General features: G+C 45.5%; 1 protein-coding gene across 1 annotated transcript; it reads right to left on the minus strand.

Annotated features, from left to right (window-relative positions):
- Positions 1-9248: 9248 nt before the first annotated feature.
- LOC102705711 (50S ribosomal protein L27-like) lies at positions 9249-14013 on the minus strand. Its single transcript, XM_006652062.3, has 4 exons — positions 13735-14013; positions 10228-10332; positions 10002-10123; positions 9249-9766 (listed from the first exon to the last, which is right to left on the minus strand). Exons 2-4 carry the CDS (start codon positions 10304-10306, stop codon positions 9530-9532), a joined length of 438 nt encoding a protein of 145 aa, XP_006652125.1. The 5' UTR covers positions 10307-10332; positions 13735-14013; the 3' UTR covers positions 9249-9529.
- Positions 14014-19232: the final 5219 nt, after the last annotated feature.

Consider the following 19232-nt stretch of genomic DNA (forward strand, 5'->3'; position numbering starts at 1 on the left):
TATCAAGATAAATTTTGCTTCTCGTGGGATTAGCAAAGCAATTGAGGACCCCGTCGATGGGGACCCGCCAGTTGAGGACAAGAAGATAATGACTGCCATTTTCTTCCTTCGGCTCTATATCCATAAAGACCTCAAACAGGAGTACATGTTAAAGATGAACACTCTCACTTTATGAAAAAGCTCTCAAAGAGCGCTATGATCAGCAAAAGGAACTCATTTGGCCTGAGGCTAATTTTGAGTGGTCTCAACTATGCTATATGATTTTAAAACTGTGATAGAGTTCAACCATGTTGTTCATCAGATTTGCTCCAAGATGAAGTTTTGCGGAAAAGAGCCTACGGAGGCAGAAAAGATAGAAAAAACTCTATCTACTATGCTTCCAGAGGATAGGATACTGAATCAGCAGTATCGTGCTAACAATTTCCAGAGCTATTCTCAGCTTATACATACATTGACTTAGGCAGAAAAATATCATAAGCTTTCTCTCAAGAATGCTCAACAGCGCCCTCCTGGTTTTGCACATCTGCCTGAGGTTCACTTTAATGCTAAGTATAATGCTGATAATACAAAAGGATTCAAGGCAAATTCTTCGAATAATCCCAAGAGTTCAACTGGAAAACGCAAACACAACAGTAGGCAAAAAATCAAGGGCCGAAAGAAGGAAAACGGCAAGGGAAAGGCACCACAAGCCCATCGCAATAACAATAAACATTGCAACAGGTGTGGATCTGACTATCATGTCGTTGAAGATTGCTGTATCCCAAAGCATCTGTTCTCGTGTATCAGAAATCCCTCAAGGAGAAAAGGTCATCTGAGGAACCAAGATATGGAGCTCACTTCAATCTTACAAATGAAGCTAGACCAGAGGTTAAAAGGCTCCTATTGAATCAAAGAAAAATCTCGATCTTCTACCAGAAGACATTGGTCCACTTTCTTCAACAGATGACATGCTCATTAAGTTTTGCTCAATGGATCCACATGGAGATTTACAGTAATCTCAGTGCATCTTATTTGAAGATGAAAAACTTTAAGTATTAGTATGTGTGTTACATACAATGATATCTATTATGTTAAAACAATAGTTGTTGTAATAAGTAGACAGGTACGAACTCACTTATGTAATAAGGTTGTAGGACTTTTTAAGTCATTAGACTATGTAGTATTACAGTTTATGTAAACATCATTTGTGTATTTGATGTTTTGTTACTTATTGTATGTATGGATTGAATAAAGAATTGTTTACTAAACAATTTTCTTTCTTTCAATATAGATGTCTCACGATATCACTCCGATTAGAGAGGAATTATGCCTTGTGGATAGCGGTACCACAATTTCTATACTTAGTGAGATCAAATACTTCCAAACTTTTAAAAAGAGAGAAGGAAAAGTTTTGACAATCGCTGGACGCGATACCGTAATAGTTGGCTCTGGACGAGCAATTATTACACTCCAAATGGGTACACAAATCATAATCAAGGATGCTTTATTGTATCCTGATTCAACCCGTACCCTACTAAGTTTTAGAGATATCCGTCAAAATGGGGTACACATTGAAACCCATATGGATAATCGAGAAGAATTTCTTCTCTTAACCAGACAAATTGGATATGACAAACATACTTGCGAAAAAATTCCATCTCTTACATCGGGTTTGTACTATACATACATTAAGCCTATTTCCCATGTTGTGTATAAAGTAATTTTTAAAAATGTCGATGCATTCCACACTTGGCATGATCGACTTGGGCACCCAGGTATCGGGATGATGAGAAAAATTATTGGCAACTCTATTGGTCATAATTTGATCACTGGAAAATTTTCCAAATCCTCTAATTTTGTATGCACCGCATGTGTTACAGGGAATTTAATTTTGGGACCTTCTTATCTCAAAATTAGAGTTGAGCCACTTCAATTCCTTGAACGTATTCAAGTAGATATTTGTGGCCCTATTGTGCCACGATCTGGACCGTTTAGGTATTTTATGGTTTTGATCGACACATCTACAAGATGGTCTCATGTGTGTCTACTATTGACAAGAAACCATGCCTTTGCTAAACTTATGTCCAAATCATAAGGTTAAAAGCAAGTTATCCTGCACATAGTATTCAATCAATCCATATAGACAACGCTGCCGAATTCAAATCTCATGCTTTCGATGATTATTGCATGGCTTTAGGAATTCAAGTCAGCATTCAGTCCCATCTCCACACACAAAATGGTTTAGCTTGACCATTATTGATGAATTGCAAACTACCTTTGTTATGTTGGGGTCATGTAGTACTACATGCTGCTGATCTTATCCAACTACGACCAACTGCATATCATGAAACTTCCCCAATGCAGTTAGTACGTGGAAATCCTCCAAGTATTTCCCATTTGTGTAAGTTTGGTTGTGCTGTCTACATACTGATCTCACCACCACAGCGTACTGCTATGGGCCCACACAGGAAAGTGGGGATCTATGTGGGATTTAAATCTCTATCGATCATAAAGTATTTAGAACCATTAACTGGTGATCTATTTACTGCCCGGTTCGCTGACTCTATTTTTTATGAGAAACATTTCTCGGCATTAGGGGGAGACTTCAAGTACCAGAAAGAATGCCAGGAAATTGATTGAAATGATCAGGGTATTCCAGCCTCACATCCACGTACTACAGAAACTGAACTACAAGTTCAGAAAATTATACATTTGCAAAGACTTGCAAATAACTTGACAGATGCATTTACTAATTACAAAGTTGTGACTAAATCTTTCATTCCCCACTCAGAATGCACCAGAAAGAGTGAAGGTACCAAACAAAACCACTCAACTTTCAGTCTCTAAAAAGAGAGAAAGAAGTATGGTCACTAAGCGAGATACAATTGTTAACAAGCAAAGAAAGATGGTAAATGTAAACCAGCTTTCAATTGGTACACACCAAATTGATACTAGATATCAAGCAGATTGTGATAATCTGCGACCTTGCTCAGTTGTGCACAATGCTGAGACTAGAAATTCTGAAAACCATAAACACATTATGTTGGGAAATCACAATGATTCTATAAGGATTGATGAAATTGCCATCAATTATACTGACACTGGAAATTCTTATGATAGAGGAGCTACAATTGTCAACAATAAATTTTTCGAACAAATTGCTGAATGTCTCCAAATTGATCCAGAACCTAGGTCTATCAAAGAGTGTCAAAAGCGCTCTAACTAGAACAAATGGAAGGACGCAATTGCCGCGGAATTAGCTTCGCTTTATAAAAGAGATATATTCTCGGTTGTTATGCCTACCCCTCGTGGTATCTTCCCTGTGGGATATAAATGGGTTTTCATCCGGAAACGAAATGAAAACAATGAGGTGGTGAGATATAAAGCAAAGCTTCTAGCACAAGGTTTTGCGCAAAAACCTGGCATTGATTTTAACGAAATTTCTTTTCCAATTCTGAACGGTATAACTTTTAGATACTTAACATCATTGGCAATACAAAATCGTCTATCTATGCAGTTGATGATAGCATATCTTTATAGGTCACTTGATTTATAAATTTATATGAAGGTTCTTGATGGAATCGACATTCTGAATCAAAAGGTAAATCGTAACATGTATTGTGTTAAGTTGTAGAAGTCACTTTATGTCTTAAAACAATTGGGCAGAATGTGGTACAACCGATTAAGTGAATTCCTATCACTAAAGGGATACACTAAAAATGATGATTGCATGTGCGTCTTTATCAAAAAATCTCCCACAGGATTTTGCATTATATCAGTATATGTTGATGATTTAAACATCATTGGCAATACACAAGATATAAATGAAGCACATCATCATTTAAAGACGGAATTTAAAATGAATGATTTGGGTAAAACCAAATTTTGTTTAGGTCTACAATTTGAGCGTTTACCTTCAGGAATCCTTGTGCACCAAAGTGCTAATACCCAGAAGATATTGGAGAAATTCAATATGGATAAGTCATATTCCTCCAAAACTCCTATGGTGGTTCGATCTCTAGACGTAGAGAAAGATCCATTTAGACCAAAAGAAGATGGAGAGTGTCACGCCCAGAAATTTACACCAAATTTCTGAACAATAGCATGCATTAATCTCGGTCCAGGCATCAGCCCGAGTACACACTATGACAAATCAATACACAGTTCCACGACTTAAAAACAAATAAAAACAATTATCTATCGAAATGCAGCGGAAAAAGAAAAACAAGACTAGACCATCTAATCTTCAGCTTCAGCTGGCGATGACGGCTCCACACCACAGGCATTCTTGACGGCGGACTGAACCTTACTTCAACCTTCGGAACAACCTTCTTCTGACACAAGCTCTGGCACTTGCTCTGGTGGGGAAAAAATTAAGCAAGGCTGAGTACAAACCACCGTACTCAACAAGTAACATCCAAGAGAGGAGAATAATGAATGCAATAGGATGTCAAAGATAGGCTAAGGTTAAATTGCACAAAGTTGCAGTAATTTAGCAAAACAGAAGATAAAAAAAAGACTGAAATAAAAGTAAAGTAACATTTAAAATAATCATCCACCGTTCAACGTTACACCACGTTGCAACAGGCCCAGACTGCTGTCGAACGTTACACCACGTAGCGACAGGGTCAACCCTCTGTCCAACGTTACACCACGTTGCGATAGACCCAAACCACTGCCAACGTTACACCACGTTGCGCAGGGTCAAACCAGTTTCAAGATTGATCAGGTTATTAATGGTTCAACTAATCCCAGTGAATCTGTCAGCTCGCCCAATAACCGCGGGTACGGCTATTCGAATAGTTTTATCCTGCAGAGGTGTACAACTTTACCCACAAGACATGGCTCCCAAGCATGTTACCATGCCCCAACGTATCACCACGATACCGCAGTATGGAAACCATGATAAGACCTTTCACCTAACCCTCCCTAGACAATCGCACCGCACTTTAGGTTTTACCCCCTCCTTTACACTAAGTCGGGCAGTCCCCTCTTGTGCCTTGGTGAATCCGAAAGCAGCAGAGGCTTTCGTTACACCATGATTGCCCATCCATACTCCATCACGCTCACCCTTGCCTTGGTACGTCGAATAGGGACAAGCTAGATTACGAGTCTCACCGTTGCCCATTCTGGCTTGTGGTTAGTACGTGTAAGACTTTTAGGGTTTCCTGAGAACCAGTCCTTAATTGCCATGGGCACGACTCTCAAAACCATGCACCCACCGCCCACCATAAGCAATATTTTAGTTATATTAATCCACATCAGGAGATTATTAATGATTACAACCATTAAAGGTCTATCAAAGTGTAACAGTAACTAAATAATAATTGGTGAGCTAGTTGAACTGAGCATGGCTAAGCATTTCCTAACCCTATTCCTAGTCAAATTAACCCTGGGGATGACAATAATAATGAATGGGGATCAACGGGTATAAAGGTAATTGCCCAATAGATAAATACAATAAATAGATTTGTATAAAACAATGCATGTTTGAATGTAAAGCAAGGAATTTTATAAACATCGGGTTAATATGATCAAAGAAGGGTGCCACTTGCCTTGCTTAGACCCACGAGGAACTTCGGCGATGACTTCGGGAACGAACGGCGCTGCGACGGGGTCAAAACCTACGACAAACAAGGCAAAACAAGAATAACAGGCTATAAAACTACTGAAACAGAGAAAGAAATTATTTTTAATGGATTCTTGGCATTTTTCTGGATTTAATGAAACTTGAATGGACCTAAACGGAGACTAGATGAATTACTTATGAATTTTAGAAGTTTTCTGGGTTTTTAAACTAAACAGAAAACCTTAATTGAATTATTGCGCAATTAATGGGGCTGCTGACGTCAGCGGAGGAGAGAGGGGCTGATAGCTGATAGGTGGGGGCCACCTGTCGATGGGAGAAAGGGGAAGTGGGCGGCTGACAGCTGGGCCCCACGGAAGGAGAGAGAGGGAGAGAGGGGAGGAGAGGCTGACACGCGGGCCCGACCGAGAGGGAGGGGCTGGCGGGTGGGACCCGCTGGCCAGTGAGAGGGAAACAGAGAGGGGGAGGAGAGCGCGGCTGGCGGCGAGCGGCGCGACGGAGACGGCGTATTCGGTGGCGGCTGGCGACACGAGGACGACAACGGCGACGGCAACGGTCGGCGGCGGGAGGGCGACGACAACGATGGCGACGGCATGGTGCCGAGGGCGACGGCGACGATGCGCGGGAGGGAGAGACGACGGCGGACTTCACCGCGGTGCTTGGCGACTGCGCGGCGACGACGATGTCGGGCGGAGATGCGGCGGCGAGAGCCGACAACGCACGGCGCCCAGTGACGGTGGCGCGGCGGCGCGAGGGAGAGGGGGATTTAAAGGTGACGGCTACCGCGCGTAGGGCGGGGAGACGGTGACGGCGCATCGCGGCAACGGCGACGACGGCCGGGCGGCGCGCGCACGGAGGAAGAGGAGGGGGATGCAGTGGGGCGGCGGTGTGGGAAAGCGGGGGCGGCAAAACGACGGCGTGACGGCGACTACGTCGGGCGGCGACCCGGCGGCGGCAGAAAAAAAGGAGGGAGATAGGAGGGGAGAGCTCACCGGCGGCGACGGAGAGCGGCAGCAAGTCGGCGAGGATGAGGCGGAGGTGGAGACGCGGACGAGCGGCGGCTTGCGACGTTCGGTGGCGAGACCGGCCGACGGCGGCGGAGCGACGGGGCGCGGCGGTGGAGAGGATGAAGGGACGGCGAGGGCGCTAGGACGCCCACCAGCGGCGGTGAAGGTCGGCGATGGGTCGGCGAGGTCGAGGCGGTGGTGGCGACACGGCGGGACGGCGGGAATCGGTGTCCGGTAGCGAAATCGAACGGCGGCGGCGACAGGGCAGCGCGGCGGCGGCTCAGGCGGGTGGAGGAAAAAGGTGAGCGGCGGCGCGAGGCGGCGGGGATTTTATAGGAGAGGATGGCCGGCTAGGGCAGCAAGGGCGGCGAACTCGGCGGCGGCCGTTGCGGCGGCGGCACGGTGTTCGGAGGAGTCGGGGCGGAGGCGGACTCGGCCCGCGCCCGGGTTCGGTCACTGACAGGCGGGGCCCGCCTGTCAGTGGTGCAAGGGAGGAGGGAGGCGAGGCGGACTTCGCCGCGGCGCGGGCGCGGGAGAGCTGGGCCGAGGCGGCGGCCTAGGCGGAGGGGAGCGCGCGCGGGACGGGCGGGAGGCCTGGCTCGGCTGGGCCGGCCGAGGGGAGATGTGGGCCGACTCGGCTGGGCCGGCCCGGGAAGGAGGAGAGGAAAAAGAAAAGGAAGGGAGGAGAATTGGACTTCGGCCCAATTTGAGAAGGAAGGGAGAGAGAAAGGAAAAGGAAGGAAAAAGGAAAGCCCAACTTTTGCCGAATTTTAAATTAATTTGTTTGGTGAAATTTTATACTTCTGCAATTTGAGTTTAAATCCTGTTAATCGATTTGCGAACCTCGTTTTAATTAAATTAATTTCTTTTAGAGGGATTTTTCCTGAGTTAATTAAGTCAATTGTTATTTACGAATTTCTTTTACATATTTAGGCTTGGGATAAAACTCCGGGCGTGATAGAGAGGATGTTTTAGGACCTGAATTTCCATATGTTAGTACTATAGGCGCACTGATGTATCTTGCAAATAGTATGAGACCAGACATTGCTTTCGCGGTCAATCTATTAGCAACATACAACGGCGCTCCTACCCATCGCCATTGGACTGGAATTAAGAATATCTTTCGATACCTTAATGGCACAAGAGATTTGGGATTATTCTTTACAAAGAACCAGGATCTGACTTTAATTGGGTATACTGATGCTGGTTATCTATTTGATCCCCACAACGGTAGATCACAAATAGGATTCGTATTTTTTACAAGGTGGAACTGCTATTTCATGGAAATCTTCAAAGCAAACCCTAGTAGCCACTTCCACAAACCATTCTGCTAATTGCATTATATGAAGCATCACGTGAATATGTATGGCTTCGCAGAATGGTTAACCACATATTAACATCTTGTGGTATTGGGTCATTAGAATTACCCACCATTATCTATGAAGATAATGTTGATAATGTCGCTTGTGTTGTTCCGATGGAAACTGATTTTATTAAGAACAACATCACTAAGCATATTGCTCCTAAATTATTTTATCCTCATGAGCTTCAGCAACATAAAGAGATAAAAATCTTGTAAACTAAGTCATGTGATAATCTTGTTGATTGATTCACAAAATCTCTACTACATTCCACATTCTCTAAATGTATCGAAGGAATTGGTATGAGAAGACTTAAAAGTTTACATGATTCAGGGGGAGTACCTCTCTCTAAAAAATATAGCCTATTTCCATTATATTATACTCTTTTCTTTGTATGAGTTTTTACCTTTTGGGTTTTCTCATTCATAGTTTTTAACAAGGTAATATCCACACAAGCTCTTAATATATCACGTTATTCTCCTTATTTTTTTCATTGGGTTTTTGAGGAGTTTTTACCTGGTATATCTAAATAATAAATTATACAATATCTTTCTAGGATTTTATTTACAGATCTTTCAAGTCTGGATTCGATCAAGGGGAGTGTTATGAAATATTTGGAGTGATCTCATCCATCTAAGGGATAGATCTAATCCATTCGGATAAAAAAAGGATACTAGAAGGAGAAGCATTCTCTAATTAGCGTCTCTTTGGAATGAGTACGACGTTTCCCAAATGTTGCTCCTGTATATATTGAATTGACGATGAATGAGAAGATCGATCTCATCCCTCTTTCTCTGTCGTAGTTTCTCAATTTCAACAATTTGCATCAAAAGCTAGCTGAATTCACTTTTAAACCTATTAGTCATTTTATTAACTATTATATGCGGACTCCTAGGCTGACCTGCTTGCATCCTAACCACCCTGCTTGCATCCTAACCACTCAAACATAAGCAAAAAAGTGAAATGATACGGCTATCCATGACACGGCCACGGGGTTCTACTTCGTGCACTTTTCTGCCAGATAGGCAGTTCAGAGGGCTTAATTGAGCAGGTATTAAAAGCTGAGAAAGGGTTTATATCTGGTTTTACCATTGAGGGTGTGAAATTAAACTCGAACCATAGAGAAGGGAGGTAATATGAACGTCTCCCTAAATGCCTACTCCATATAGCCAAGCTTCTTTGGCAGCCCGCTTGCATCGCTAGAATCAGCCCACATGGTTTCACATCAATGCATCCAACGCATAAACCCAGGCAAAACTTCTCATCAAGATCAAAAGTGTCATGTCCAGTGCCAAAAATACATGAGTACAAAAATAAAAACTAGAATGAGACCCAAATGATATAATACGGTATTTTGTTCAAGAACAAGGCAAAACAAGGTATATATATCCAATTTCGGCCAAGGGAAGATGTACTAGTAAGCCTTAAATTCTCACGAGGGTATATCTACAGTTTTTTCTGTTTTCTCCCAAACCCTCAATCGCATTCCATCTCTCAGTGCCTCCCTGAGTTCATTGGAACAAGTTCCTTTAGACAATGCACTGGAAAAGGGCACGAGCTATTAGCACCATATTACTTCAACCAATGCATAGACATTACAGAGGCTCCATTTCAGCTGCAATGCTCGAATCACTGGCGTAGACAGGGTGGAGCACGTGCCCAGCAACAGGATCAACATGAACCCATTTCCTGCCAGTCAGCTTGTTGCGCTCAAATCGCACATGTCCTTCTTTCAGACAGAACAGAGTGTAATCCTTCCCCATGCCAACATAGTTCCCAGGATGGAAGCGGGTTCCTCTTTGGCGCACAATGATATTTCCTGGTTCCACTCTCTGAAAACATCAGAAAAGTATAGGTCCGTGAACATTTCAGACTATACTCCCTTTCTCTCATAATAATAAAACGAATATAGCACTAACATGATGTCATGAGGGAAGATGCCTAAATTTCCAAATTCAGAGCTATCTATCTGTATGTGGTTATTATCAAGGAAAGTACATTTGTAGTTTCCATACGTGTCATGTATAATAATAGGAAACAAAATCTAGGGACAGTCAGAAGATTAACCTCTCCACCGAACTTCTTAACACCTAAGTACTTAGGGTTAGAGTCACGGCCATTTTTTGTTGATCCAGCAGTCTTTTTGGTGGCCCAACGCTTAATAATTAAGCTCATTCCGCTAGATGATTCTGCAATCAAGTGCAATTCAAGATTTTAGTTCTCAAGCACCGTATTCAGAATATCTGCCATATACAAACTCATGTCACTCAGAATGCCTAAAGCTAACCATCACCTGTTATGCTAGAGTACACTGAAACGTTTGAGATCAGTTCTTTGACATTCACCCTCCTGAAAACTGATGAGAGAGCCATCTTGACTGTCACAACTCACAAGTCACCTGAAATCAATGGTACGAGTCCTTCATATATCCATACACTGATGTTTTACCGAGGGGGCTCATAAACAAACAGTCCTACATAGTACAACTATGGGTCATGCCCTTCTCCGTTTTCCATTTGATAGAACCTAATATTCGATTACTCTGTTTTACTAAACCTAAGCTTTGATGTAGAAATATCATGTATAATTTTTCAATTTCCTAGATTATGATATACTAGTCCAAAATAGCTCTTATTTCAATTTGTGTAAGTAAAATAAAGAGACAAGTTGATGCAGTAATCTAGGCAGTAAAGTACAAAGAATACTTGTACAGTAAAGCACGGAGCATATTTGTATTTTTTTTTGGACCCAAAAACAGCAGGAAATAATATTGTATATTCTATTAAAGGAAATAAAATTTACATGCTTTAGTTTTTGCTCCTCAACTTATCTCAATAAATAAAAATACCGGAGACAAATAAATATTAATGTCAATACAAGGAAAAAAATCGTAATACAATGATGCAGAAACACCACAAATTGTGGAGGTAGCTATAAACATTTTACACCCATAGCAGACATGAGAAAAATTATGAAAATTAAACATGGGCTCATCTCATCATCATCACACCCATCCCAGCGTCTCTGCAGGATGTACAAGTCTAGTACCACCGATGATGGCTGTCGCTGCTCATTTTCTTCAGTCTGTTTTGATTATAATGTTGTTCAATATGTGGTGTAATAAGATTTTTTTCTATTTATGCTTGAAAAAAAATGGATGCATAATCGTTGCAAGGAAAAGAGATGGGCCTATAACAAGCTAATAAGCTATTGTTGATGATGAAATGGTGGATTAGTATATTCTATTCCCTTTATGGGCTCCTCCGGCCACCTGGGATCTCGGCAAACGATCAGGAATTTGGGATTGGCCTGCATGGATAAGCCCAGCACAGATTGAATCCCAGCCCACGAAAGAAAGAATGCATGTTTGGTTAAGCACAAATGGGATTCTTCCTAGCCTTGCACACTTATCCTGGCCTAGGATATTAGCTTCAACGCTGGCGTGGAAAAAAATGATTTTTTTATTATTAATTTTACTGTTAAAAATATTTATAGAAATATATTTCCATTTCAAAAAATTACAAAACTAACCTCCTCGTGCATAACTAGTGAGCACAGTATATAAAACACCCTCTGCGATGGCACGGTAGGTAACGTGGCAGACGGCGAGTGGGGCGCGGGAGACGGCTGTTGGGGCTGGGGAGCTTTTTGGAGGCGGCACCCTTAATGCCTTCTAGTAGCGCGTTTCCTCAGCAGCAAAGGGGCCACCTACAAAAAAAGGCAGCGTGGTAATTTTGCAAGCGGCCCCCTGGCTGCCGATAAAATATCCTTACATAGGGCAGTAAGGGGGCTGCCTACAAAATTCCACCCTGCCCCAAACTGTCGTCTCCCGCGCACCACTCATTGCTGCCACGTCATGTACCACGTCCAACCAGAGGGCATTTTATACACTGTGCCCACTGGTTAGGCGCAAGGAGCTTAGTTTTATAATTTTTTGAAATGAAAATATATTTCTGTAAATATTTTAAAAATAAAATTAATAATAAAAAATCTGAAAAAATCCTCCATGTGAAAGCATAGGGGAAGCGCTACACTACGGTGGCGCATAGGACTTGAGCCAACGGCGATGGTGAACACAACAGGAACACAAGGTTCGCCCTTTGGCGGCCATCCTCTCCGGTAGGGATGAAAGTAGTACGGATAGTTTCCGAGTTCCGGAACTGTTTTCGAATTCGGATAGCTTCGCTTTGGATTTTTTTCGGATTTTTTCGGATTCGGATTCGGATATTTTTTATCGGATACGGATTCGGATACAGTAGCGCTGTTATCCGGTGGGTAGCGGAAATGGTCGGAAACTATCCGGAACTTTTTACCGGATATCCACAGCTCTCATATGCTATAGGCCAACCCATAGCCCAAAATTCATTAAAGCCCATAGCCCATAACCAGTTAACGTTGTGCTGTGCTATTCGTGCGTGCATGCAGCTGTGCAGTGCGGGCTGCTTGCGTGCGGAGAGAACGAGAGACCGAGAGAACGAGAGAACGCGTGAATTGTACGGCTATTGTTTTAGATAAATAATGAGCTTGGTTCGAGGGATTTTTTATATTGTAGTAATTATTCGTTACTGTATTCGTTCCGTTTCGTATTCGCTCCGTATTTGTATTCGACAATATTCGATTCTGTTTTCGTATCCGGAGTTTCCAATTCCGATTCCGATTCCGAAAAAAATATGAAAACAAATATGATAAAGCTTGTTTCTGTCCGTATCCGATCCGTTTTCATCCCTACTCTCCGGTGGCCACCTTGTCTCCTGTACTTGTCTTGTTTGTTCCCTTATCCCATCACCTCCTTTTCGCCTGTACCTAGGTTTTTGGGGGTTTCGTGAGCGAGTGTCCGCCGTTGCCGTAAGCATGTTTGCGGTGGCCCCGTCCCTCCACTTCATGCCGCCACCATGAGCACTAGAGGCGCTACGCTTGATCGGCACGCACACTCGAGGCGCCTTGGCCTTGCCTCATTCTGACACCACGACATGCAAGATAGAGGGAGGCAGTGGCCGCGTCACGCGCCAATGCATGTAGATGCAGCCGCCTTGTGCACATCAGCGCGTCGGCATGCTCCACCACGTGATGATTAACAAGATGCTTTGATGCCTCTCACTTTGCTTTCCAGTTGATCGATGCCGTGATGTTGTTCTTAAGGGGAAAAAGAAACGGAACACCAGTTCCATGCCTCCTCCATCTACTTACATGATTACCGCACTGCTTTGAAAGGCAAACACCAATTTATATTTTCCTTTTACAGTATAAATCTATACGGTGCCAATTCCTGAACTTTTAGATTATGATTCTCAATGTTTTGAATTTACCGTATAGAGTATTAGGGTTGGCAACAGGGCGGGGCCCTGAACTAGAACTTGGGATCCAGTCCCCGCCCTTGTCCCTGCCAGGTAGCCGGCCCCGAATTTCCCGAAATGAACTGAATTCTCTATCCAATCAACACAACATAGTATAGAATAATACACAACAATATAACCACAACTCTGAAATTATGAATGAAAGCAACTACAACATCAATAAATATCAAATAAAAGGTTACTATGGCATCACAAATGACACAAACAAAATTTCTATTGAGCAATAAATGAACATCTCACTGAAAATCTGAAACCATTGTGCACAAGCAGTCAAACACATAACATGATTACATGAACATATCAGGATTCTCAATATGTCAGTGAAACCATTAGCTACACAAATTTCTATTGAGCAATACCATATCTTCAGACATCTGCAAAACTAGTTTTTAATGCCTAAAATGCTAGCATGCACAGATCGACCAAACAAAAGAGAAGTTACTCACAATATCAGTCTCAGTCTCTCACTGTCTCACAGATCGGTGTCGGGCTCGTCGGGCTGAGGCCGGGGGCGTCGAGCGGAGGGCGCAGGACGTCGGCGTCGAGCCTCGCCGCCTCGGGACAACCGGAGAGGGGGTCGGCGACTCGGCGTCGGGGGGCGGTTGGCGGCGGCGGGGGGCAGGGCCAGCGGCAGGCGGGGTCCGCGGGGAGGAGGCGCGGACGCGGCAGTGCGGCACTGAGATTTGAGATGCGGACGCGGGAGTGCGGACGCCGGACGCTAAGTTAGGGTTTTCCACTTCCCCTCAAGCCTGCGCGGTTGGTGCGGACGCCTGTGCCCTGTTGACTGTTCTGTTAACTGTTGGGCCTGGCAGGCTGGCCCAAGATCACAATTTTTTATTTTTTTTTAAATATTTTGGGTCCCTTTGAGACACACGTGGGTTAAAATTGTCTCCCGCCCCCCGTTTCTGAAAAACAGGCCCCGACCACGATTCCCCGCGGGACGAGAATTGGCCTCAGCCCTGACCCATTGAGGCGGGTCCCCAGCAGGTAATTTGCCAACCCTATAAAGTATTTGACAATTCTAATGGTGCCCTTCTGCAAATGCTATACGCTCTATGTTATTTAGTTTGTTAGTAGTAGTTCTTGTTGTTTTGATTTGTGATATTCTTTTACATTATTGTAGGCTTGTAGCAGATTGATTGGTGGTAATGTGGTAACACAGACCATTCAGTTTCAGTTTTACTTTTAAATAGCATTTTAGCATGCTGCTCCGCATATTCAGTTTGAGCAATATGTTAACGGTTAGTAAGGATAGTAATGTGCCAAAATGAAACAATTATTCAAATAGTGGTATTTTCAGATGTACGTGAGATGAGAATCATTGATGCTCAATTGTTGAGTTTAGTAATGACACACTGCTTAGAGCATGTATCAACACAACACACACATCCATGGCAGCACTGTCACGTCCAGAGTTTTATCCTAGCTAAAACTCAATAAAATAATGTATTAAAAATAATTTGTTAATTAAAGTTCAGGAGAAAAGCAGTGTATAAATTAATTAATTAATTCGAAGTTTTTCGGAATGTTCTAAAATATCCCGAAAAGCATTTTAAATTATAAACGGGATTTAAACTTGAATTGCAGTCAATAAAATTTACTCAAATAAACTTAATAAAAATCGACAAAAGTGGAGACAATTTCTTTTTTTTCTCCTTCATTTTTCTTTTCTTTTTCCCTCCTTTCTTTCTCCCTTTTCCCTTTTCTTTTTCTCTTTTCCCCTTTTTCCCTCCTTGACCGAACTCCCACCTCCCGTAGTGTCACACTCCTCCTTCCCCCTTGCCGCGTTGTACGATCTCCCCCAACTCCCTCCTCCCTGCCAGCCGTGAGTATGCCCCCAACTCTCTCTAAAAACAATTCCTAATCTATTAGGACTCTATCTCTTATCCCCTTTAAAACTTTATCTACTCCTTTATAGCGGATGGATTTCTAGATCTATCTAGTTTTTCTTCTACAAATAAACCCTCAAGCCCCCACCTTTTTCCCCTGTTTCCACCTCGGCCATCCCTAGCCCCTGCGCCCCTGCTGCTGTGCTGCCCGTGTTCATCCTAGCAGCAAGCCACCGGCAGCCCTGCTGCTCCCTATTCACAGCAGCCAAAGTCGATCTAATCCGTCGCCAATCTTCAGGTTCGCATATTGTTTTCCTTGCGAATCAATCTAATTTTATAGATCGTCCAATTGTTTAGGTTTTCTAGCCGAATAACGAGGAACAGCAGCAATCTATCGCTGATCTATCCACCAAATCTCATGTTTCCGTACGTTTTACTCATGCGAATCAATCTATTTTTTGATCTACCGTGTAATTACTTAAATTTTCTAATCTATTAGCGAGCGTGAGATTGATCTACCATGCCGAGTTCAATTTCGTACATGTAGATTGATTTTACGTTAAAGTCGTTTAGTTTCCTGTCTAGCGAGTCGTTAAATTTCAGTTTAACAGGTCGTAAATCCTGTCGTTACTCCTATCGTTGATCCGCTAACGGTGCACATGATCGCGTTCTGGGTCTGATTCGTTGTGCGAATCTCTGATTCGTGGACGTTTTAGTTCCGTTTTACGAGTACATGTTCTGTTCACAATTTCCCGAGCCGCGGCCCAACCAGCTCTCAAAGTCCCCATTGCCTCACTCTTCCTTTCCCAGGACACCGGAACGTGGGCCCCACCTGTCGGACCTGTCTAGCTCCTCTGGCTGCACCCACTCGCGCCGCTCGCCGCGCCGGCCGTGCCTCACCAACAACGTCGTGTCGCGCCGAGCCGCCTAGCCTTCGGTGCCTGCCTCTCCCTCGTGTCGCGACGCTGGGCCGAGCTACCTGCCGCCCTATGTCACTGCCGCTGCACCCGCTGCCCTGGACGCGCATCGCTGCGCCATGCTGGGCGTTCGCCACGCTGCCTCACCGTGCCATGCTATCGGCTGCTGCCTCTCCCACGCCGCCTATGCTCACGCTGAGCCGTGCATCCCGCCGCCCTGGCGCACTGCGCCAGCGCGTTGCCGCCGCGTCCCAGCCCGTGCCGCCATAGTGCTACGCCTTACACGCCTCACCACCACAACAGCCATGCACCGCTGCTTCCCGCCTCCTCCGCGCCTCCCTCGCTGTCGCGTTGCACAGGAAATGCTCTGTCATCAGTGGCGAAGCTACTTGAAGGAAGGGGGGTTCCCAGGAACCCCCTTCGAAAAAAAATTTAACTAAAGTTTATGAATTTTCACCATATATTCATTCCTCCGATTCCAATTCAGATACCCGTGGCACCCTCCTCTATTTCGCTCTACCTTCGCCCTTGTCTGTCGTGGCATTGCGTCGCGCCGTGCCGCCTCGCCCGCTGCACCCGTGCGCTCTCTCTTCGTGCCCATGTCCTCACCTCCGCATCCGCCCACCGCTCGGCCTTGCCGCTGGAAGCCGATCACGCGCCCGCATCGTCACTCTGCCGGTTTGCGCCGTGCCAACCGCCCTCCGCCCGCGCCTCCTCGCGTCGTTGCCAAGCCGCGCTTGCGCCGCGCGCCTTGTCCGTGCCTGTGCTGCCGTCCCGCCGCACGCGCTCACTTCCCTTTGTCTCCCACACGTCGCCGCCAATCCCCGCACTACGTCGCCGTCACCCGCGCCTTGCGCAACCACCGCCCCGCCTTTCCCGGCTTGCGCGACGCTCACATCACCTCGCCGTTCGCCTCGAGCCAAACCCGCAACCGCTGCCGCAGATTCACCGCGTCGCATCCACGCCACGCCTGCAACCGCCACACCGTCGCTAACAAGCTCCCCGCCTCCTTTGAGTCCACGCATCAACGTCGCGCTCGCCTCTCCCCCCTTTAAATCACTTCGGCCGCCACCACCGCACCCTTTGCCTCGCCCTCCTCGATCCCGCGATGTCGCCGCCACCCTCTCAGGTCATCACCATGTCACCCGTGTCGCCATCGCGCTCGCGCCGCCTATCGTCAGATCGCCGTTGTGCCGCCGATCTTTCCGAGCCACCGCCGATCTCCCCTTGCTCTCGTCGGCGGCGCCACCACTCGCCGAGTAGCCGCACTGCCACGCGTCCCGCCACCTCGCCGACCGGCCGCCGCTTTTCCCATCGCCGGTTACCACCTCTCCCCTCATCCCTCCCTTTTTCCCCGTTCGGCCACCACCATCGACCCGTGTGGCGCCGCCGTGTGCATGCGCCATCGGCCGCTGTCGACGCGCCGTTCCAGCGTCGTTTCCTCCGTCTCACCGTCGTCGACGCGCTGCATCGACGCTCGTGCTTCCCCAGCCCTTGCGCCCGCTTGCTCGCCAGCCACCGCGTCGTGCGCCCGCTCGGCCGTGCGCCGTTTTGCGCCACTGGCCTTCGGCCACGTGCCGCTCGTCGCCGTCCTCGTCCCCACCGTCAGCCGGCCTTCGTCGTCTGTCCGTGTTGCTTGTCGCGTTGTCGTGCCCCTCGCCTCGCCTTGCCGAGCTGCCCACGGCTCGCGGTCGTGTGTTGCCGCTGCTCGCCGCTTAGTGCTGCTCACAGTTGCTTAGCCACCGGCACATGCGCACGTCCGCCGCCTAGAGCCGCTGGTCGCCGCCATCCATCGCCAGTCGTCCACCATCGTTGCCTTGCACCGCCGCTGCTGCCTCCCGCTCACCGCTGCTCGCTCGGCCCAGCCGTCCCCTCTCCCTCTCTGTTTTCTCTCATTGTCGCGCGAGCCACACTCTGTCAGTCCCTCTCTTTCCAATGGGCCCCATTTGTCAGCCTCTCGCCCTCCTCTCTCTCTTTGAGCCTATGACCTTTAGGTCCCCTTGTCAGCCCTTTTCCACCCTTGTGTGTCAGCGACTGCCTCTCTCCTCACTGATGTCCTCTCCTCCAATTAATTGCGCAATAATTTATTAAGGTTTTTTGTTTAGCTTAAAAACACATTTAAACTTCTAAAATTCATAACTAATTCATCCAGTCTCCGTATTAGTCCATTCAAGTTTCATTAAATCCAACAAAATGCCAAGAATCCATTAAAAATAGTTTTTTCTCTGTTTCAATAGTTTTATAGTTATTTTTGCTTGTTTTGCCTTGTTTGTCGTAGGTTTTGACCCCGTTGTAGCGCCGATCATTCTCAAAGTCGTCACCGAAGTTTCTCATGGGTCAGAGCAAGGCAAGTGGCACCCGTCTTTGATCATATTGAACCTATGTTTATAAAATTCTTTGCTTTACATTCAAACATGCATTGTTTTATGCAAATGTACTTATTTTATTTATCTATAGGGCAATTACCCTTATTTATCTGTTGATTCCTACTATTTATTATTGTCATCCCAGGGTTAATTTGACTAAAAATAGGCTTAGGCAATGCTTAGTCATGCTTAGTTCAACTAGCTCACCAATTACTATTTAAATATTGTTAGCCTTTGATAGACCTTTAATGGTTGTGATCATTATTAATTACCCAATGTGGATTAATGTTAACTAAAATATTGCTTATGGTGGGCTGTGGGTGTATGGTTTTGAGAGTCGTGCCCATGACAATTAAGGACCAGTTCTCAGGAAACCCTAGAAGTCTTACACGTACTAACCACAAGCCAGAATGGGCAATGGTGAGAATTGTAGTCTAGCTTGTCCCTATTCGATGTACCCAGGCAAGGGTGGGCGTGATGGAGTATGGATGGGAATCGTGATGTAACGATGACCTATGCTACTTCTGGATTCACCTAGGCACAAGAGGGGGTTGCCCGACTTGGTGTAAAGGAGGGGGCGAAACCTGAAGTGTGGTGTGATTGTCTAAGGAGGATTATGTGAAAGGTCTTATCATGGTTTCCGTCTGAGGACGTGGTGATACGTTGGGGCATGGCAACATGCTATGTAGCATGTCTTGTGTATAAAGTTATACACCTCTGATCAGAGTAAAACTATTCGAATAGCCATGCCCGCAGTTATTAGGCGAACTGGTAGATTCACTGGGACTAGTTGAACCTTTAATAACTTGATTAATATTGGAACTGGTTTGAC

The sequence above is a fragment of the Oryza brachyantha genome, chromosome 4, assembly GCF_000231095.2.
Source record: "Oryza brachyantha chromosome 4, ObraRS2, whole genome shotgun sequence".
Classification (NCBI taxonomy): Eukaryota; Viridiplantae; Streptophyta; class Magnoliopsida; order Poales; family Poaceae; genus Oryza; species Oryza brachyantha.

Excerpts from the sequence above, each read along its gene's own strand:
- LOC102705711 (XM_006652062.3), bottom strand. The coding sequence starts at position 10,306 with ATGGCTCTCTCATCAGTTTTCAGGAGGGTGAATGTCAAAGAACTGATC. Across the intron at positions 10,124-10,227 it reads AGTGTACTCTAGCATAACAG|AATCATCTAGCGGAATGAGC; the intron begins GTGATGGTTAGC and ends ACTTGATTGCAG. Across the intron at positions 9,767-10,001 it reads TTAAGAAGTTCGGTGGAGAG|AGAGTGGAACCAGGAAATAT; the intron begins GTTAATCTTCTG and ends TGATGTTTTCAG.